The sequence below is a fragment of the Xenopus laevis genome, chromosome 5L (assembly GCF_017654675.1).
Source record: "Xenopus laevis strain J_2021 chromosome 5L, Xenopus_laevis_v10.1, whole genome shotgun sequence".
In the NCBI taxonomy this organism is placed as follows: domain Eukaryota; kingdom Metazoa; phylum Chordata; class Amphibia; order Anura; family Pipidae; genus Xenopus; species Xenopus laevis.
Window position 1 is genome coordinate 50,756,330 of NC_054379.1, and position 21,879 is coordinate 50,778,208.

Below are 21,879 nucleotides of genomic sequence, written 5' to 3' on the forward strand. Positions count from 1 at the left end.
GTGAAATAAAGTGCATTAATTAAGATACTAACATTAAATGAAGGCACCCTTTTACCCTTACACTTTTGTACATTTATTATAAAGGTATGGCAGGCATCTCGGCATTCTGGCAGACGCAAGCACCAGCGAACAAGGATTTATTCAAGTGCTAAAACAGTGTGAGAGCTATCTCAATCTGCAACAGAGTGGCCCAAACTCTCCATTACGTATCCTTTTATTTAATATTAGTATTTTACTAATATGCACACAGGGAGTATGGTCTGGAGAGAAGTGGATCTGCTACTATCTGCTACTGTGTGTAGCTTCACTGACAGGCACAGCCTCAGCTACACAAAGCAGAGATCTGCCTGAAAATGCATGCCTTCATGTTTTTCTGCCTGATCTTCCCTCTCTGAAGCTGCAGTCAGAGGAGCGAAACACAGTAGCAGACTGAAGCGGATCCACTTATTTCTGCCTGCATACAAAACGAAGGCGGAGAAAAGCAGACGTATGCCCTGTGTGCCCTCAGCTTAAGTTTAGCTTTTGAGGACTGCACTACACCTGCTTTTTAGCAAGTATCATTTTCAGTCCGGTTTTGACAAAATAGTTTGATTGTTCCCTTTCATATGAATTATTAAGCTTCTGGTTGGCTATTGTGGTCTATGTAAAATGTGAATGTATTTTGTTTTATGTATCACTCTTCTGCTTTTATTTTACAGCAGAGGAATGATAAAAATATGAAAATAGTAAATGTCTGCATACACATATACATAGTGCATAGATATCCTTAACTTTTTCAATCATCCAGGTTATTTGCAGGGAAGTTATCCAGGTCACGACTGGTTTGCATCTTCTGTTTTTATGATAATGTTGGGAGATGGGAAGAAAACTTCAGAATTTCTTAGGATTTTCTCTAGACTTCTTGCCTCTGCGTATCTCTGGCTGCCACGGCTTCACATGTCTGTAGGTAATCCTTTTCATCACTGGATATATAAATATGTGTAAATGTTTGGTCTACTTAAACAAATTAGAGATGAAAGTGGTTAAAGTGATTGTTCACCTTAAATTAAATGTTAGTATGATGTAGAGAGTGTTATTCTGAGACAATTTACAATTGGTCTTTACTTTTTTTTATTTTTGGGTTTTTAATTATTTTTAGCGATTTGTTCAGCTGCTCTCCAGTTTGGAATTTTAGCAGTTTTTGAAAGCTGGAAAGAGTCAGAAGAGGAAGGCAAATAATTCAAAAACTATAAAAAAAAGATTTTAAAAAAAGAGGACCGATTGAAAGGTTGCTAAGAATTGGCCATTCTATAACATACTAAAAGTTAACTTAAAGGTGAACCCCCCTTTTAAGTGTACTACATGTCTAGTTACCCATAGCAACTAATCAATAGGTAGCATTTACTGGTCAGGTGTTTGAAAACAAACATTCAAGTGATTGCTATGGGTTACTAGATGTGGGCAAACATAAGATTTTATTTTATGTGCAGTATATGCTTTGAGCAAAAACATATTTGAACACCTTCTAGAAATAAGAAGTAAACAGCTAAACAAATCAGTAAACAGCGTTTATAACACATCAGTGATAATTTCAGTATATAAATATCTTTAAAGGGGTTGTTCACCTTTGAGTTAACTTTTAGTATGATGTAGGAAGTGATATTCTGAGACAATTTGCAATTGGTGTTCATTTTTTATTATTTGTGTTTTTGATTTATTTAACTTTTTATTCAATAACTCTCCAGTTTGCAATTTCAGCAATCTGGTTGCTAGCGTCCAAATTACCCTAGCAACCATGCATTAACTCAAATAATAAAGTGGAATATAATTAGGAGAAAGCCTGAATAGAACGATGAGTAATAAAAAGTAGCAATAACAATATATTTGTAGCTTTACAGAGCATTTGTTTTTAGAATGGGTGAGTGACCCCCATTTGAAATCTGGAAAGAGTCAGAAAAAGAAGGCAAAAATAACTTAAAAACTATAAAGAATAAATAATGAAGACCAATTGAAAATGTTTTGAGTTTTTGGCATTCGGACTTTAATAAATAACCCCCTTAATGAATGTTCATTTTTCTAGCATTTCTTCAGCGATGGCTCAGGTAGCTGTGTCAGCCATAAAATAGCTTAAACATTTTTAGTTATCATTATTTTCACTATTCGTTTTGCCAGTCATTAAAGAAGTACATATTAAGTGATGTTTAATGTACTGCAATTCTTGTGAAACCTATAAATCCTAGTGATGCTGTAGATACATAGCACTAAGGCAAAGCAAAGCAAAACAATGTACAAGCTTACTGTATTTATATGATATTTACATTAGTAAATGCACTTGGAACCTGAGCATTCAGTATGAATACATTACAAAAAATGTAAATGTAAAAATTAAAATGTTAATGTGTGTATATAAAATGAGGAATTGTAGCACTGCAAGCATAAAAAGTGCAATTTTCTTGTTCATCGCAGAAGCACTTGCCTGATAATATTGCACAGTCTGGAATTCATCCCATATATTACTGTACAGCACACTACATTGAAATGCTGTTGAAATCAGAGGTGCCACTCGTCTTTTCAGCCTTCCGTATGTCTGGTTTTACTCCTTCCCAGGTAATGTTTCAATTTATTATCATTCTTCCCTGATTGTCTTTTCACTTGAAACATTTTGGATACAGACAGAATAAGAGAATAAGCTTAAATGTGGATATATAGATTTCTATAGGATATAATTTAAAGGATATACATGTGTATTATATTTATATAATACACAAAAGCCATGAATATCTTGTAAATTATATCCTTATAAATGGTGAGTTCTGATGTCATCAGTTATAAACGGTGAGTTCTGATGTCATTTCTGTCACATGACTCACTGAAATTTGTGTATTATAATAAATAAAGTACCCCCAGTCGTAAAATATGAGGATATTAGAAGTTACCTTGGAGTTCCATGACCCGTATAAAAACAATCGGCCTTTGGCCTCATGTTTTTATATGGTCATGAAACTCCTCGGTAACTTATAATATCCTTATATTTTACAAGAGGGGGTACTTTATTCACTATATAATCTACAGTCTGGTCATTTCCCTATGGGACCAGACTGTAAATTATATCCTTATAAATGGCTCGTTCTGACATCAGCCGCTAAATTTTACGCAGCGTGTGCAAATTGGACGACTGCCGCATTCAAATTGAACACCGGCGTGCCCAAATTGGACGCCGACGACCAGAATTGGACGCCGACCCCACCCACTCCCCTCCCGACATTTCACACAAAATGTAGATTATAATGCATAATGTACCCCCTAATGAAATTTATAAAGATATTAGAAGTCACCTCGGAGTTATGTAACCTGTATAAAATTTATATGGTCACATAACTCCTCGTGACATAATATCTTTATAAATTACAGTAGGGGGTACATTATCCACTATATATTTGTCAGTGAATCTCTTGACCTTTGTTAAAGTGAATCAATTTTACACTTGGGGGTGATTTATCAACATTCAAATTTTTAGCCACGACTTAATTTTCTTTGCACTGAAACTTCCACGCTACAAACTATGAGAAAAATGTTAAATGTAAAATTTTGAAATCTAAAAACTACCAAGTTCATGTAAAAGACAGTGGGGTCATTTATCAACACTGAGCAAATTTGCCCATGGGCAGTTACCTATAGTAACCAATCAGTGATTAGCTTTTTGAAGCCAGCAGCAAGTAGAACAATGAATGCAGGAATTTGATTGGTTGCCATAGGTTACTGCCCATGGGCAAATTTGCCCAGTGTTGATAAATGACTCCCAGTGGCTGCTGTCTATGCCAAATTTAAAGTTTTTTTAATTTTTCGACCCATTGAAAGCTATAAAGTACAAATGCAAGTAATGTAAGTTATTTTTCACAATTTTATTCAATAGAATTTTGATTTTTTGTAATTGAAGTGTATTCGAAGTACACAAATTTAGAATTTTGATAAATAGGCCATCCCAAAGGATGTTGTGTCCCTAGGATTTATGAAAACATAGTTATTCAATATTTTTGGAGGCACTTTGTTTCATTAAAGTCGAGGCTCTGCAAGGGGCATGACATGGCACAACCCTGTTGTAATGGCAGTGCTCAGTAAATGAGTCCAAGGCAAGGGTACTGGCAGAAATCTATTCTATAAGTTTTAAAGTGTACTCAGAGGATCACAAGGTAAGCCTGGAGCAATATAACCATTAAAGAAAAGAGTATGTAAGTACTTTGATAGTACTGCAAGTAAAAGGTCTCTTTATTGCCCTCCTAATCACTGAATGTGTGCCTGTAATATAAACACTCACCTCAAATGAAAACGTTGGTTACAACCAAGGCAATCTTATGTTATTTAAGGGTGGGTCATATGCTAATAAAGAGTCATTGCCTAATGAATAAGCAGAATGTCTGCACCGATTTGCAATGAATCAGCTGTACAGTAATGCAGAAACATCAGCATAAGGTCTTATGGCTGGTGCCTTTGTTTCCACTCCTGCTTTGGCTTGGTTAGAACCTTAATTCTTCCTGTTTATCATTTAAATTGTATTTATTCATGCAGGATTCACCTGTGCTATGTTTCTATTTTCTTTTTTCAGATTTGCCAGCACTGGTTAAGTCAGTGTTTCTGGAATTACCTAGACTGGATTCAGATCTGTCATTACATTGCTGTATGCATCATCCTCGGACCAGATTACCAAGTGTACATGTGTATTGCTATATTTAAGCACCTACAGCAAGAAATCTTGCAACACACACAAACCCAAGACCTGCAGGTTTTTCTGAAGGTAGCTATTGGAAAACATGTCTTGAGATGGTTTAAGTAATGCAGGTGTAGGACCTGTTCTCAAGAATGCTCCGGACCTGGGGTATTATGGATCAGGGGTGTTTCTGTAATTTGGATCTCTGTGCATTAAGTCTACTAATAATTAATGTAGACATTAAATTAACCAAATAGGATTTGTTTTGCATCCAAAAAGGATATCTTAATTAGGCTGAAGTACAAGGTATTGTTTTATTATTACAGAGAGAAAGGAAGTCATTTTTGAACATTTTGATTATTTGTTTAAAATGGTCTATTGGGCATGGCCTTCCTGTAATTTGGAGCTTTCTGGATAATTGATCCAATAAGTGTATATTATTACATATTTAGAAAGATAGGTGTATACTGTACAATGAGCAGATTAAATTAGAGTACTTCAGCGGGTTGGGTACCCGTGGGTTACCCGCAAAAAAATTAGGCACCCTGCGGAACGAGGGGAGAATTTTCAGGTTTGGGTATAGATGCGGGTCTCATCTAAATTTCTTATTTTATGTAATATTGTCTATATTTTACTCCTTTTAAAGTTTTACAAAACTTGTTTCTGTCCCTGCCCACTTTTGATGATGTCACTTCTGGTTTGCAGCACGATCACTTCCTGTTTGACGGTGGTCAGCAGGTTGCAGGTCGGATTGCGGATAAGGCGGTTGCGGCTCCGGGTTGGGTAGCGGAATAAAGTGGGTAAATATGCGGGTTGCGGTTCTGGCTGCGGGTTCGTATCGGGTCCGGGTCTTAGATTAAATACAAAAACGGATAACCTGCCCAATATTCTACTATTAGTAAAAGAACTTGGAATTTTTTCTATATTACCATCAGTCAACAGAGAATGTGTTTAAAATCTGTATTCCTGTATTGTTTCTGTATTGCCCTTTTTTGTGTAAAATAAAACTAGGGCCATAGTTGCTGCTAATATTTTAAGCTGCAACGGTCTTTATTATTATTTAAGTTCCAAGCTATGCACAAGAAAAAAACAAAATACCCAGCATGCCTGCATATTTGCTCTGTTAAAAACTGGGCTGATAAGTTGCAACTACTTTGATGTGGATCTTTCAGATTGTTTGGTGTGTTTGCTCATTATATAATTTCCCGAAGCCTATAGCAACAAAACGCAGAGTGAACCCCAACTCAAGGCAGAATACAGAGCCCTGTTCTAGGAGTCAGGAGGAACCAACATATTAGTGCAAAGTACAGTTACAGGCTAGAACAAGTAGGGACATGGGGACATTATTGAATGGCATTTTGGGCCAGATTCAATTCAGAGAGAAAAAGTTATTTCATGGTTTATCACATGAAAATTTTAGGAGAAAAAAAACTCTCCAAATTCAGTTCCATTTTTTCCCCCATAATATGGATCTTCATACCTTAAGGCTACTAGAAAATCCTGAAAGCATTAAATAAGCCCAATGGGCGGGTTCTGTTACTTCTAAAGATTAATTATATCTTAGTTTGGATCAAGTACAAGGTACTGTTTTATTATTACAGAGAAAAAGCAAATTGGTTTTAAAGATTTTGATTATTTGGATAAAATGGAGTCTATTGGAGATGGCCTTTCCGTAATTCTGAACTTTCTGGATAAGGGGTTTCCGGATAACGGATCCCATGCCTATAATAATTATAACTTTGATTTAAAATTATGACTTTGCCGGTACTTAAAGGGGAACTCCGGCTTAAAAAACAAAATTTGATAGAGGCCCACATAACACAGAAACCCCTAATATACCCATCACAGTTGCCCGTTTCTTCAAAAAGTATGAATAAATGCCATTTCCTATGCTGAAATCCAGTTGTTTAACAGTTCTTCTCTTTCTGCATCATTTGAAATCCTGATGTTACAAATTGTAACAACTTCTTCCACAGCTTACAGACAGCATGCAGGAACTACACATGCACTGTGATGTTCCATTCCTTATTGAAATCACGTGTGCAGGGAATTGTGGGGTTTGGAGGATGTAGGCTAAGGATAGATGGCTGTTGATACAAAGTAACAGTAGTCAGTCAGCTCGGCAAAGTAGTCAGAGAGATCAGCAGCAGACTAGGCTTAGGGAACTGTTCCAAATCATTAAAAATCATAAAACGTCTGCATATTTTTTAATGGATGTATATTGCAAAGTTGCTTGAAATTATGTTTACTTTTCAAAAAAGTTATGTTTTTGTGGCATTCCCCTTTAATAGAGATGTACCAAATACAATTATTTGTGATTCAAAAGTTTATGGAATTATGCTCTGTGAAGTAGTTTTACTTACTGTAAACTAAATGTTGATTTAGTGAGACCTCCAGAAGGGAAAATAAGAAGAATTAGGAGAGAAAGACAGTGGCCATATAATGAGAAAATATGGCTTGTCTTCCATTTGGTAGATGTGTAGTTTCCAATGAAATGATTCATATTTTTGTATTGTTCATATTTTCTCCAGGAGGAAGCCATCAATGGATTTCAAGTTGGCAGTTACCTGGAGTACATGGAAAGCTTAGAACAAATTTACAGACCAATGGTGTTAAAAGAAATGAGAAACTCTGTAATACAATGAAGGCCAAACATTCATGATAACTGCTTCAACATTCAGCATCTTAATTCAGTCATCATCTTAATATTAATGAATGTAAAGTCTGGATCGTAAGTGAGAATTATTCAGTGAGCAGTTCAGCTCGTTACTTGTTTGATTTGTTTTTGCTACGTATCACTGAAAACTTTATCATTCCAGTCTGGATAATAATGGCAAGTTGTTTTTAATACTTACTTGCCAGTGTTACATTAATTTATATACTGTATACTATACAATGTATATACTATAGATCAAGCAGCTACTTTCAAAAGTAACATGTTTAATAGTTTGCTGTTTTTCATAAGAAATAAATATATTTACATTATATACAAAGATGCTTTTTTTTTTTTTAATGTCCAATATATGTGTAGAGCTAATTCTACAGTATTAAGGGAGATTATACATCATTCACTGCTTCAGTAGAGCTTGCAAGCTAAGGTGCCTATTATAAATGTACACACATATACTAAGGTCAATCAGCAGCTATTTAACTTGCCTTTGTGTTTTGGCATGTGGGAGGAAAACCATGAAGGCATGGGTAGAACATACAAACTACTAGCAGGTAGTGCCCAGACTGGAATCAAACTTAGGACCAAAGCTCAGCTGTCTGTGGAACATAGTTTACTTGTATAGTTCAGGTTGTATTAGTATTAAGACATCGTATTTTGTTAATGGACCTTTTAAAGGAGAATTCAACCCTTTACTAAAAAAACCCTTAACTAAAAAACCCCTACCCTACGTAGACGCACCTCCCTCCCTCCCCCCCCAGCCTAGCTGCTACCCCATGGAAATGCCCCTAACTTTTTACTTACCCCACGGTGCAGATTCAGGGATCGCAGTTCTCGGCAGCCATCTTCCGGGTCTTCGTGTCTTCTTCCAACGCTTCTGCAATTTCCGTCTATTTCGTTGCATGCGCAGGTGTCGCAAACCGGGAAATTTCTTCCAATGCGCCGCTTCAACGGTCTCAGATTACAGACCTGGAAGATGGCTGAAGTGAACTGCAATCCCTGAATCTGCCCCGAGGGGTAAGTAAAAATTTAGGGGCATTTCCCCAGGTTAGCAGCTAGCCTAGGGGGGAGGAGGGAGGGGTCTATGTAGGGTAGAGCGGTAGGGTTTTTTTTTTGTTAAGGGTTGAATTCTCCTTTTAAGTTTTTGGTTTTTTTTTGTTTTTTACTTTAAAGGAAAACTATACCCCAGAACTATGTAGGTCTCTATAAGAATATATCACATAAAACAGCTCATATGTAAAACCCTGTTTCATCTTAATAAACCATTTTCATAAAAATATACTTTTTAGTAGTATGAACCATTGGATAATCCTAAATAGAAAATTGCCATTTTAAAAAAATAAGGGCCGCCCCCTGGTATCCTAAAATTTAAAGGTCACATATACATGTTAGAACTTTGACCATTAATTGGCTGATGTGACCTGTCTTATACTCCCACACTTCTTTCTGTTATAGTTATAACTGCTATAACTAAAGTGTTTCTGGTCAGGTAATCTCTGAGGGAGCACACAGCCCATCACTATACATATCTTCATTATTTATTTTTTACAGTTTTGTAATTATTAGCCTACTTTTTCTGACTCTTTCCCGCTTTGAAATAGGGGGTCACTGACCCCATCTAGAAAACAAATGCTCTGTAAGGCTACAACAATATTATTATTACAACTTATTACTCATCTGACTCATTGAGACCCTTCCCTGCTCATATTTCAGTCTCTTATTTAAATCAGTGCATGGTTGCTTGGGTAATTTGGACCCTAGCAAACAGATGAAGTTGCAAACTGGAGAGCTGCTTAATAAAAAAATGAAAACCAACAGCATATTGCTCTCTAAATCATACTAAAGGTTAACTCAAAGGTGAACAACCCCTTTAAACTTTGTGAAAACTGTGGTCCATCATATGCACAGTGTGTTAAAGCTATATGCTATCAGAGAATTTATAGCCCTTGGCTACTGCAGTGGTGCACATCCAATAATAGCCAGAACTCAAACTTCCTGCTTTTCAGCTCTCTGGGGCCTCATGGGACATGACTGTTCAGTTAGTTTGCAATTGATTCTCGGCATTCAGCTCAGATTCAAAAGCAACAGTTATGGCCCATGTGGCCCTCTCTCAAGTCTCTGATTGGTTACTGCCTGGTAGCCAATCAGTGTAAACCAAGAGAGCTGAAAAGCAGGAAGTAGTGTTCTGTCTATTATATTACTCTGGCCATTATGTGTACCCATTACTGGTACTGTAATTGTTTTAGGTGTTGTGTTTAATTTTTTGCTGGCAGATATAAAAATAAATATTGCCATGATTGGCAATTATCACTTTAAGGTTGCTTGGGGGTTAAGTCCATCCTTTTTTGTTGGTTTATTAAGTATATTAATATTATCACGAGATGCTGCCTGTCTTGATAATAAAATTAATATACAGAGAAAACGTGCTTTTTGTGTGTGAAGGAAGAAAAGGTAGGCAATACACAAACTCGTGTTTTTCCTGGTATAAATAACCTTAGAAACTCTGTAAGGGTACTTTAAAAAATTATATATCCCACTTTAGATATATATTCAAAAACATTTATTATGACAAACAATTAAGATGAATTCATCCCTACACCCACTATGGCCTATTTGCAATATACATTATACTTCAGCATGTCTCCTAGTTTGGTTCCTGCTAAACACGCCTCAAACTTGGCATCTATTTCTTGGCTCTGAGCTTCGGAGAAATGGTTTTTCCAGTCTCCAACTTCACCTTGAACATATAAAAAATAATTGTTAGAGAGTGTGTGTGTGTGTATATATAATATGCACTGGGGGTCATTTTAAGGAGTCGAGTGTAATTTTTCATTGTCATTTATGTAACTATAAAATATCCTAAAATAAAAATACTCTAAACCAAGAGTGTTACCATCTCCGCCAAATACCTTTAATATGCTATATTATAGCTTTGTACAGCTAGGGGCAGATTTATTAAAGGTAGAGTTGTATTTAACCCGAAAATTTGTTTTTAAGGGTATTTTTCAATCAAAATTCAAATCTTCAGGTTAAAAAAAATAAATAAAAAATTCAAGATTTATTATACCCCAAACCTGGAAATAGCTTGAATCCAAAAATACACCATCTAAAACCTGTCAAGGTCATGTAGAAGTCAATGGCAGAGGACCCTTGAACCATTTAAAGATGTTCTTCATGATTTTTTTTCAGTGGTTTAGATCAAAAACTCGATTAATTTGTACTATTCAAGTATTTTTGCTGAAAACTCGATTAATTTGATTCACTGATTTGAGTTTTTTCAATCGAGTTTTTTTCTTAAATAAGTGTTCATTCGAGGTATAAAAAAAAAAACTTGCAAAGCTCTAAAATTGGACCTTTGATAAATAACCCCCTAAATGTCCTAATGCTAAATATACCAATATATATTGAAATGCAGTCATTTTTAACTTGTCTAACATTTTACCTTTCCTTAAAAATATCTGTGCAAATTCATTTTTAATATTATTCAGTTTCTCTTTCATGGCGGTGAATGTGCCTTTCTCAGCAACATTGTGAACTTGTTCATCACTCATAGAAAACCCATAGAATTCAGATATTTTCTTTACTGCTGCCTCCAGGTCCTACACAAACATTGACAGGAAACAAACAATACAGTATTTAACACCAACATTCTAATGGTTCTAGAGCCATTCTTTTTTGTGCTTTAACTGATCTGTAACCAGAGTAATGAAAAATAGTGACTGGATGCAATGCAGAATTGGTCCAGCTCATATAAAAAGCACTTGTGTCAGTGGTTTTGTGGTGCTCTGCGCCTAGCCCTGAACTGAATAATAGAGGTTGTTCCAGTTGAAAACTAAGCAAGTTGTAAACTACAGATGCAGCCACTTTGGTTTGTCTGTTTGACACAGAATAACTAAACACAGATATCCCATTTATCTCATTTAACACAGAAAACTGTGTCACAACAACCCATCTAATTAAAGAATGTGGGATGAACTGCATGTCTACAAAGAGACGGGATATGTGAACACCATTGAAACTTGTGCTACGGAGTCTGGTACAGGTCAGCACTTTAGTCTACGTACAAAGAAACGCACTTGTGATCGAAGTGTGAAAGTTATTGAACAAAGACCCATTTTTAACAAAAAGGAATCCAGTACACTTCCATTAACTTATGGGAGACCCCAGGGCCGCCATCAGGGGGTACAAGTGTACCAGGCCTAAACTTTTCGAAAAAGAGCCGGACCCCCGTAGACAGTGCAGAAGCTGTGCTGCCCTTCCGAATTCCCGAACAGCCGAAATGCGGAAGTCCTGAAGCCACGAAAACAGCCGAAGCCAAAGTCCCAAAGCGGCAAAAAGACCCGAAATCACAAAAACAGCCGAAATTGACCCAAAGTCACCATAGGAGGTGAAGTTGAAGTCACAAGTTCAATTCTACTGAACACTAATGTGTGTTTTGTTTTTTTTTTAATCCCCTGGCCACCAATAAATTATTGTAATACTCTATAGGTCCCTGCCACCAATGTTTTTTTTAAAAAATATTCTCAGGGGCCCCAATTTTTTCTTTAAACTTATAAGGGGGCCCTGGTTTTCAATTTTTTTTTTTTTTAACTTGTAGAGAGGGGCCCTGACCACCAATTGTTTAAAAAACTTTTATGGGGGGCCCTGGCACCACAGGTTTTTTAACTTATAAGGGGCCCTGACCATCAATATCTTTTTATAACTTGTGTGTGTATGAGGGGGGGGGGGATTACCTTTTTTAGCGCTGATATTTGTGTGGTCTTTTAACTGTGGTGTGGGCAGGATCTGGGGTGCGGTTTGGGGGCCGGGCCCCGTGATTTCTAATGGCGGCCCAGGGAGACCCACTATATCTTCAGGTTGGATACACCTATCTGCAAGGGTTTAAACAAACATTATGATATGACATGCCTTATTTTATAACTTACACCTTTTATGTCTACAGTTTTTGGTTATAATTTCAACTTTTGATAAATAATATTTTGTTGTTCATTCAAATTATCATGTACACAATTGTTGTTATGCTGTGAATAACTATAAATATGTAATAGCCTTACTTCTATTTAATGGCTCTGACTGCTTAAACTTTCTTTTCTGGTATATGACATATGTACAGTATATGCTTAGATTTGTCGAGGATTCTGTAACTGCGTTCTAAATTGGTTTTTTTATTAATGTTTTTAATGAGCAGAAAATGGCTCTCATACAGGTACAGGACCTGATATCCAGAATGCTTGGGACCTGGGGTTTTCTGGACAAAAGATTTTTCCATAATTTGAATCTTCATACCTTGTCTACTAGAAAATCATTTAAACATTAAATAAGTCTAATAGGCTGGTTTTGCCTACAATAAGGATTAATTATATCTCAGTTTGGATCAAGTACAGGTATGGGACCTGTTATACAGAACGCTTGGGACCTGGGGCTTTTCAGATAAGGGATCTTTCCGTAATTTGGGTCTTCATACTTTGTCTGCTAGACAATCATGTAAACATTAAGGGGCAGATTTATCAAGGGTCGAATTTCAAGTTTGTGGGATTTATTTAAAACTCCCATGAAATCGAAATTCAACCAATTGCAATTCATTAAAAAAATAAAATTTTTGAAACTCGGGAGAACAGGATCGACCCGAAAACACGAATTGAATTTGACTAAAAAAATTTTCTCGGAAAAAAACTCGAATGTCAGGAAGGCTGCAAACAACTCCAAATTGATCCCAGGACGTCTTCCATAGGCTAAAACAGCAATTTGGCAGGTTTAAGGTGGCGAATAGTCGAATTCAAGTTCTTAAAAATGGTCAGTGTATGATAAATCTCAAAAATCTAATTTTTTAAAAAAACAATCAAATTTAAACAATTCCCTAGTCGAATTTGACAGTTTTGGCCATAAAAAAACCTCAAATTCGAATTTTCACTTCGACCCTTGAAAATCTACCCCTTAAAAAACCCAATACGCTGGTTTCGCTTCCAATAAGGGTAAATTATATCTTAGTTTGGATCAAGTACAAAGTCTGTCAGAGACAGCTTTTCCTATAATTCTGAGCTTTCTAGATAACGGATCCCATACCTGTATACTTGGTCTAGTTAAGGATCATTAAGACCAGGTGCGCTGTGCAACACTTGAACTCAGGAAGCCACAATCAAACATATATAAAATGTAAACATACTGTATATGAGACCCACCTCCTTCATTTCCTCAAATGTCATTATCAAAACATCATCATCATCAATGTGTTGGTTCCATGCAAGGGCATGATCAAAATAGGATCCCCAGCAAACTGAGCAGAAAACAGAATTACATCATCAGTTTCACTTCATTGAATTACATGTATTTCTGTTCTTAGGGTTCTCGCACATGGGGGGGGGGTTAAGTGTATACATATTGTATACATATAATTGTATATAATATAATGTATAACACATTGCATTTAAACTGCAACCAAGTGTGTTTTAGTGAGTATTAAAGGAGAACTAAAGCCTAACTAAAGAAGTAGGCTAGAAATGTTGTACATTCTGTTTTGGGCTTCTGTACCAGCCCAAGGCAACCACAGCCCTTTAGCAGTAAAAATCTGTGTCTCCAAAGATGCCCCAGTAGCTCCCCATCTTCTTTTCTGCTGATTCACTGCACATGCTCTGTGCTGCTTTCACTTACTGAGCTTAGGGACCCACTCACAATATACAGTACACATAGAATAGAAATGTCACAATATAAGGCTGATTAGTAATTAATACAGATAATTACTACATGGCAACACAGAAACCAGTGCAATTAGCATCAGAATTTAATAATCAGCCCTGTAGCATCAGCTTATATTATAGACAAACCTCATTTTCTGTTTGATAATTTGCTACGACCCCTAAGTTTAGCTTCTCAACAGCTGCTCAGAGCCCACTGAGCATGTGAGTGTCGCAGACACTTTCCAATATGGTTACTCCCCTGTGACAAGTTTGAAGTCCTGGATCATTGCTGCTTATTGACAAGCTGAAACGTTAGGCTGGTGCCACGAGTTCAGTGAATAAAATATGCCATTTTTAGCCATATTCAGTTTTAAGGTTTAGTTCTCCTTTAAATGCAACCTTTTATTCTATTGTCTTTTAAACACGCACAACATGCATTAAGAAAATGCAGCAAGGTGTGCCTAAAGAAACCATAATAAAAAGCAAATGCAATGAAAATCAAATGTTAGCGCTCATGAGTACAAGTGCTTAAAACATTTGAATAACATAATTGCCAGAAATTGCCTTCTGGACTGCATTTTCCAGTGGTTAAATAATTCAAATGTTGAACTGGTGCTGATTCACACCAACACCAATAGAAAATAAATTAAAGGGCATATTTATCAAGGGTCGAATTTCAAACTGAAAAAAAGAGTTTGGTCGAATAGGTCAGTTTTCGACCGAATAGGTCCGTATTCGGCCGAATTCTAATCGTATTTTTTCAAAATCGAATTTGGACTATTCCCTAGTCGAAAAGGTAAGATTATCTTACCTTTTCCACCAATGAAGTCTTCAAAAAATGTATCCCAGGAACTGTAGTTGGGAAGCATTGGATTTTTGTTATAGAAATGAAAAAAGGATACTGCAGTGTCTTTTGGATTCCGAAATACAACAAGCAACTGTTAAAAAATTTAAATAAAAAAAAAAGCAACAGAAAAAATCAGATCAGATTTTGGGTTTGTTTTATTTTCATATGAATTTTGTTCATATCACCGAGGCACTAGAGAACAGAACTAAACAGTGTAGTTGTGTCTATTGTATGTGCCAGTCTGCCTGTTACACCTTGTTAATTTAGTCTATGGTCAGTTACAGTTAAGTTGACTAGAACATCTCTGTAAACTGAAAGCTCACATTGCCTGGAATGATTCTGGGTTCCATCTTTAATAAATCTGCCCCTAAGTGCTGAAATGCATTAATTCAAATGTACTAGACATTCTGAGCTGTATGTGATTATTTTATCATGATTATTTCTTAAACCCTGCCCCAGTGAAGCTTACAATCTCAATCCCAATAACATTCACACACCAATTGCCAATTTAATCTGCCTGTGGGGAGGGAACCCATGTAAGTATGAGGAGAACATATAAATTCTGTGCATTAAGTACCCTGGCTGGGATAGAACCTAGGACCCCAGTGCTGGAAGGAAGCAGTGCTAACCATTGACCACTGTGCAGCAGATTTATTCTAAAAAAATAAGGACTGTCACTTTATTCAATGTGAGTGGAGAGTCCAAATGCTCTCTTTAGTAACCCACATTATTAAGGTTCGAGGTTATTTTTTAGTCAAAATTAGATTTTCAGGTTTAAAAAAAAAAATTCAAGTTTTTTTCAAGTAAATTTTTTGAGATATATTATACCCGACCCTGGAAATAGTTTGAATCTGAAAATTCACCATCTAAAACATGTCTAGGTCATGGAGGAGTCAATGGCAGAGGTCCCTTGAACCATTTGAACATGTTAATAGCCTTCATGATATCTGAGTTTTTTTCTCAAGGTTTCACTTGAAAACTCGATCAATTTGAGTGATTCCAGTTTTTTTCAGACAGAAAACTCAATTAATTTTACTTTTATGGTTGTTAATCCTGACTTCACTGATTCCAGTTTCTTCCATTCGAGTTTTTTCTTCAATAAGAAACCATTTGTTCTTCAACAAAAAAGCTCACATAGCCATTCACAAAAGCCACACAGTCTATCTCCCCCGCCAGCATCAATTGGTACTGTATATCGCCCCCCTGCATTAAGTGGCACAGTGTATCTGCCCTTTCCAGAGTTGAGTGGCACAGTGTGCTTCCTGAGAGCAAAGTAGCTTGGCCCATCTCCCCCATTTTCAAGTGAGGGGGGATGAACCCCTAATTGTCAGTTGTTAACTGTCCATCCCCCCAGCTGACTAATGGTATGGTCAATCTCCTCCCACCCATTTTCAAGTGGTACGGTCTAGCTCTCCTGCCCCCAGTTATTCAGTGCTGTGCTCCATCTCACCGAGTTGTTCAATTTGTACAGTCCATTACCCCAATTGTCAATTACATCATAATGAGTTTCTTGCATAGATTAGGATTGCTATCTGTCTGGTTTTTCAAGGGGCTGTCCAGAGGGGAAAAAAGATTGGCCATAATACTTGAGAACCCAGTGGGGGTGGAGATGAACCAAACCACTTGATAGTGTTATAACAATTGGGGTAAACATGTACATTTTTTAGTACTAAAAAGTAATGGTTTCCTGTATATTTTCTTTTTTATTTTCTTTTTGATCAATCCCTTATGGGTACCTTTACTTAAAAGCTACACCAACAGTGTGCCATAGCTCAAAGAAGAAAGAAATGTAAAAACTGACTGATCAGATTACCAGGCACTAACCAATCAGAGACTTGAGGGGGGCACATGAGTCATAACGTTTTTCTTTTGAATCTGAGCTGAATGCTGAGGATCAATTGCAAACTCACTGAACAGTTATGTACCATGTGGCCCCCCTTCAAGTCACTGAATAACTCAGAGTTAGAGAGCTGAAAAGCAGGAAGTAGTGTTCTGTTTGATAATCCAGTCATTCCAGCCTTTATACATTACATATTTGGCTAACTAACTATATTAGAAACATTTTTTATGTTGTACATATTATCTGTTTACCCAGTTTTTATTTTGAACTGTTCCTTTAACATAGCGTGTAATACTGGACACCCTTTCCCAGTGTCAAATGATATGGTAGATTTCAACCCCTACCATCCAAGATCAAGTTGTAAGAACCACTTCTCAACCCATTTCCAAGTGGTATGGTCAATCCACCTCACCTATTTCAGCTGATACATTCCAGCTTTACCTCTATTGTACCTCTACGGTCCACTTTGCAAAGTAGGATGTGTGTGAACTGTGCCACTTTGCAATACATGGGTGGACTGTACCACATTGCGATGCAAGGGGTGTGGGCTGTAAAACATTACAATGCAAGGGGTGGCACCGTCCACTTTGTAAGGTGGGGGGGTGAACAGTACAGTACACTGGGGGAGGGGGGCAGGATCAGGAAACATTTCCTGGTCTTTGACCACAGTAAAACACTTTCACTTTTGAAAATAAGAGTGCCACAGCCTGTTCTTTACTATATGATTTGATACCTGAATGAGGGCATATTGCTGGACAGTGAGGGGAAAATGGAACATATTACTTGACACTGGGTGGGGAAAGAAGGAGCATACCACTTGACATCCCTGATGGGGATACTGAATGTCAATATTATATAAAAATGTATATTGTTAGTTAATTAGTAGTTGGTCTTCTCATTTAGCTAACAAAAAAACTTAGTTAAAAAGCCTAGTTATTGTTCAGATTTCTAGGGTTCAATTTACCCTAGCAACCAGGCAGAGCATAAATAGAAACATAAGTAATAAAAATTAAAAATAATGATAAGATTGTAACCCTACAAATCAATAGTTTTTATGTTTGTTGGAGCAATTTGGAAACAGACGAGGCAAATAATTCAAAAACTATAAAAAAAAGAACCTTTCAGCTGTTAACGTTGGACAAGGCCTAAGATCCAAATGGCCTAATTTTACAAAAAGTGTCCTGGCCACTGCTTATTCTGGCCCTGTTTAGCTGGTCCACATGAGGGCAGCAGAAGAGTAGCACAGTCACATCAGTCACTGTTGAATCATTGTGATAGTATAGGTATATGGTTTTTAATAATAGGAGTAATATTTTATGAAGCATGTCTGTAAAGTTCTCATCTGCAGCAAAAGTACAATGTTGTCAACTTAAATATGTCCACAACATAAAAAAGGGAGTATAACTTGATTAACAGTTTATTGATGGAGAAACACTCACTCTTTCTGTATTGCACATGCATGGGGGGGGGGCAAGGAACATGGCTTACCTTTACTTTCTTATTAAAAAAGGACTGGGGGATATTATCATAATGCAGGTGTGTCCCTAAAACTCTTGGAGCTGGTTCTTCATTTAGTTTCTGAAAGCACAAAATGAAACGTTGCAACATGTGTTATATAGTATTATAGTCAGTAATGCCCTTTCAAAGGAGATGACTATGACAACTGACCAGCATACAAGTCCATCTATAGATCATTTGTGGCTATCCATTTACAGCAAAGACTAAGAGGCATTTAAAAAAGAAAAAAATAACTAGTATACTCCCTTGTTCAACATGATTTCAATGGATAGGACTTGTGTCTGGTTCTTGTAAAGCAGATTATTTGATTACCATGTACAAATAATCCACCTGTCTAATCAGACGTCAATTCATCTACATTTTTCAGGAGTTTTCTTGTTTAATCCCCATCACTAAATCCCACACAATATCAGCCCAGTCACCTGCCATCAGTAATTAGCATTGGAATCTCAAATGACCATGTCATTGTACTGAAGTGTTACCTGAATCCTCAGAAGCAGATGGAACCTGAAACACTGTCAGGGGCATAGTGTTAGTGGAATCATCAGGCAAAATGGGGCGTGGCAGGGAGCACCTAGATTTGAAAGATCTGTACTAATCTGGTTTATAAAATTGTCTTGATCCAGAAGCACATTATAGATATCATCACAAAATTATAGATAACACATTTATACAAACCTCATACTTGTCAGGAGCTCCAAATTCTAATATTTGAATCATATTTGGTGGATCTTTATTGTATATTGTCTGCACCATGTCATTTAGTAAATTCAAAGACCAAGTAGTTCCTAAGAAAGTAGAGGAAATATATCCAGCTTAATTAATATAACTTTATTGTACCAGCATGTAAGTATGTGAAAGATACTTAAAGGGGCAGTGAAGTCTAAAATAGAATAATGCTAGAAATGCTGTATTTTGTATACTAAACATAAACCTACTGCACTACAAGCCTAATAAAACAAATGATTTATGCTTTCAAAGTTGGTCACATGGGTCACCATCTTGTAACTTTGTTAAACATCTTTGCAAGACCAAGACTGTGCACATGCTCAGTGTGGTCTGGACTGCTTAGGGATTGTCATAAATTATCAAAATAGCACAAGTCTAATAATAAATGTCAGTAGCCGATACAGCAAGACTGATTAATAACCAGAAAATGCAGACAGGGTCCTGAAATCTAATGTGGATTTTATAGTTTTTGTATTGTTTAATACAAACTTTCTCCAACTCTGCAGAACCAGTGGCTGCAGGAAAATAATCCTTCAAATAGAATCCCAGTTTATCTGTTTAAATCTGGCTCCATAATCTTTGTCCCTGCAGCTAGAGTTGGAAACAGTAAAGGGGATGTAAAGGCAAAAATAAAATCCAATACAAATCTCTACACAGTCGCCGACTGCTCTACAGGGAAACAAACAAAGCTGCTTGAGTTCTACATGGCTGGGAAGTAAGGTGGGGCTTCCCCTGCTGTTCATAAGTATGATTGTTTCCCTGCAGAGCAGTTAGGGACTGTCTGACAATTACTATCCACAGCAGTCAGAGCAAGTAAATGAAGGGAGAATTTCACTGCATACAGTCAGGTTTCTTAAAGAAACGGTACACATTTAAATATACTTTAATATACTTTAAATTAAAGTATGTTGGAGATAGGGTTCTTTTTCATTAAAGAAAGTAAAAATGGGATTTTTTTTTGCCTTTACATGCCCTTTAAAAACGGTAGCTAAATGTATTCTCCAGATTGGTCACTAGGTGGAAGCAACCCTTTGATTTGGGCCTTGGTTAGAACTATGGCTAAATATACTTTTTTTGTGTGATATTTGTTACTTCTTGAGCTAAACGGGGCAAAGAGAGACATTGAAGCTCCTCCATGTTTGGTCCTTGTGAGGTAGATAGTTTGATTGCCAGTCTACTAACCTCTCCTTCACCCTCTGTTGTGACTGTTTTGTTAGCAGGAGTTCATTATGCAGGGGGTTATATGGCACTGGTCATCTATTTCTCTACCTCACAAGGACTAACTATGGAGCAGATTCAATCTCACTGCTTTTCCTTGTTAGTTAAAAAATAGCAAAAACCATACACTTTTTGTGATTCATATAGGCACAGCCCTATTCTTCAAAGTTTAGTGCCCCTTTAACAGGGCTGAGAGAAAGACCTGGTAACATGCCTGTGGATATAGCTAGTGACAAAAAGGTGACCCGCACCCAATCCTAACCCTGCCAGCTCCCCATCTGCACTTAAAACTGCCAGCAGATCCAGCCAACACATCACTAGTGTCTAGACAGATTTAGGGGCAGCCCTTATATTAAAAAAAAAGTCTTGGGGGGAAAAAAATATAGTCCTGTGGGGGAGGCTAACAATATAATTAAAAATTAATATATTGTTGTTTATTTTTGGGGGAAAGCTAAGCCTCCCTACATCGACCTTATTTTGTGGATGATGCAAAGCTAAAATAGGCACACAAGTGTACACTTGGCTGTTTTATAATTGCATTTTTTCCTCCAGTGCAAACAGACCATAGGAAAAGCTATAATCAATAGTGTAGCAGCTCAATATATACAAGTTCATTTATTTTACCTACCACATTTAGGGTAAGAAACCAGCATCAGATCATCCTCTCTTGCCTCAAATGATTCCAAAGCCTTAAAGGTCTCCTCAGTGCATAAAATACCAGGATATAACACTCCATTTATTTGAGTCAGTTTCTTGTCCTGTGGTGTCTTATCAGACTCATCCAATAGTTTCTCAACCTCTTCAGTGAGCTGCTCCTTTGCTGACATTTTGGGCAACAAAGCGGCAATTTCAATTTGTCCTCTCTGTGTTTCTTTCCCTTTCTACACTCTCGACAATGAAAGAAAAATGGGCGGGGAATATGAGAGAAACTTGTGGCTCCACCTCCCTCCTGCTTTACATCATTGTTACTAAACAGATATTCCTTCATCTTATTGGTGCAACACAAATGCTAAAAACATAATACACCAATTTCCCATGTGACTCATTTACTGGCAATGAAAACCTGCTAGAGAACTTGTGTGCAGAGAGTCTGTGTAACTTTGCATGTGTGAACTATCTCACATATCTGTGCTTAAGGCCCCCATACACAGGCAGATATAAAATGCAGACAGATTAAATCAGAAGCTTATTGCCCATTGTATTTGGCCCTCCGACTAGGGTTGACACCTCACCCTTTAATACCGGCCACATATTGAATTCACATCCTGCATGGCAATTAATTTAGATGCATGATGCAGACTGAACTGATTTATGTGCAGCCCAGCAGCAAGCATCTAAGTTAATTGCTAAACTAGCCATGCAGGATGTGAATTCAATATGTGGCTGGTATTAAAGGGGTGAGCTGGCAACCCTACTTCCAACGGGCTTCCCTGATCGATAACTGGTCGACCAGATGGCAATCGGCTGGACTTAAAAATTCTGTCAGATTGATATTGTTTTGTTGATGTGGTAATCGATCTGACTGTTTTCTCCTCGTTACCACCTGATCATTGGTCCCTAGGGCCTACGATCGTTCAGCCTGATATCGTCTACCTCAAGATGGGCATATCGGGGAGAGATCCACTTGTTTGGCGTCCTCTCCTCATGAGCGGATCTCCATATGTATGGCCAGACCCACTCTGTAGCATTTAAGACAAACAT

General features: G+C 37.1%; 2 protein-coding genes across 4 annotated transcripts in view; one reads left to right on the top strand and one right to left on the bottom strand.

Moving 5' to 3' along the window:
* Window positions 1-7,669, top strand: part of tbc1d32.L (TBC1 domain family member 32 L homeolog) — a 62,519-nt gene extending 54,850 nt beyond the window's left edge. Inside the window, exons 30-34 of one of the 2 annotated variants that reach the window (XM_041562734.1) lie at window positions 85-206; window positions 788-942; window positions 2,446-2,586; window positions 4,583-4,771; window positions 7,216-7,669. In XM_041562734.1, coding sequence (XP_041418668.1) covers window positions 85-206; window positions 788-942; window positions 2,446-2,586; window positions 4,583-4,771; window positions 7,216-7,329 — 721 coding nt within the window. In that variant the 3' untranslated portion in view covers window positions 7,330-7,669. Of the gene's footprint in view, window positions 1-84; window positions 207-787; window positions 947-2,445; window positions 2,587-4,582; window positions 4,772-7,215 lie in introns of those variants that run through there. The other variant, XM_041562735.1, reaches the window with a different exon arrangement.
* A 2,177-nt stretch (window positions 7,670-9,846) lies between these two features.
* Window positions 9,847-21,423, bottom strand: LOC108716695 (sulfotransferase 6B1). Of its 2 annotated transcripts, XM_018263060.2 has the most exons (7): window positions 20,807-21,421; window positions 18,910-19,019; window positions 18,202-18,291; window positions 14,838-14,964; window positions 13,532-13,626; window positions 10,795-10,951; window positions 9,847-10,089 (listed from the first exon to the last, which is right to left on the bottom strand). In XM_018263060.2, the coding sequence occupies exons 1-7, from the start codon at window positions 21,003-21,005 to the stop codon at window positions 9,962-9,964; spliced, it is 906 nt and encodes a 301-aa protein (XP_018118549.1). In that variant the 5' UTR covers window positions 21,006-21,421; the 3' UTR covers window positions 9,847-9,961. The 2 variants fall into 2 exon arrangements, with proteins under 2 accessions (XP_018118549.1, XP_018118550.1); XM_018263061.2 differs by lacking the exon at window positions 18,202-18,291 and having other exon boundaries at window positions 20,807-21,423.
* Between the last annotated feature and the right edge of the window lie 456 nt (window positions 21,424-21,879).

Excerpts from the sequence above, each read along its gene's own strand:
- LOC108716695 (XM_018263060.2), bottom strand. The coding sequence starts at position 21,005 with ATGTCAGCAAAGGAGCAGCTCACTGAAGAGGTTGAGAAACTATTGGAT. Across the intron at positions 18,292-18,909 it reads GAGCTCCTGACAAGTATGAG|AAACTAAATGAAGAACCAGC; the intron begins GTTTGTATAAAT and ends TTGTGCTTTCAG. Across the intron at positions 10,952-13,531 it reads CATTTGAGGAAATGAAGGAG|GACCTGGAGGCAGCAGTAAA; the intron begins GTGGGTCTCATA and ends ATGTTTGTGTAG.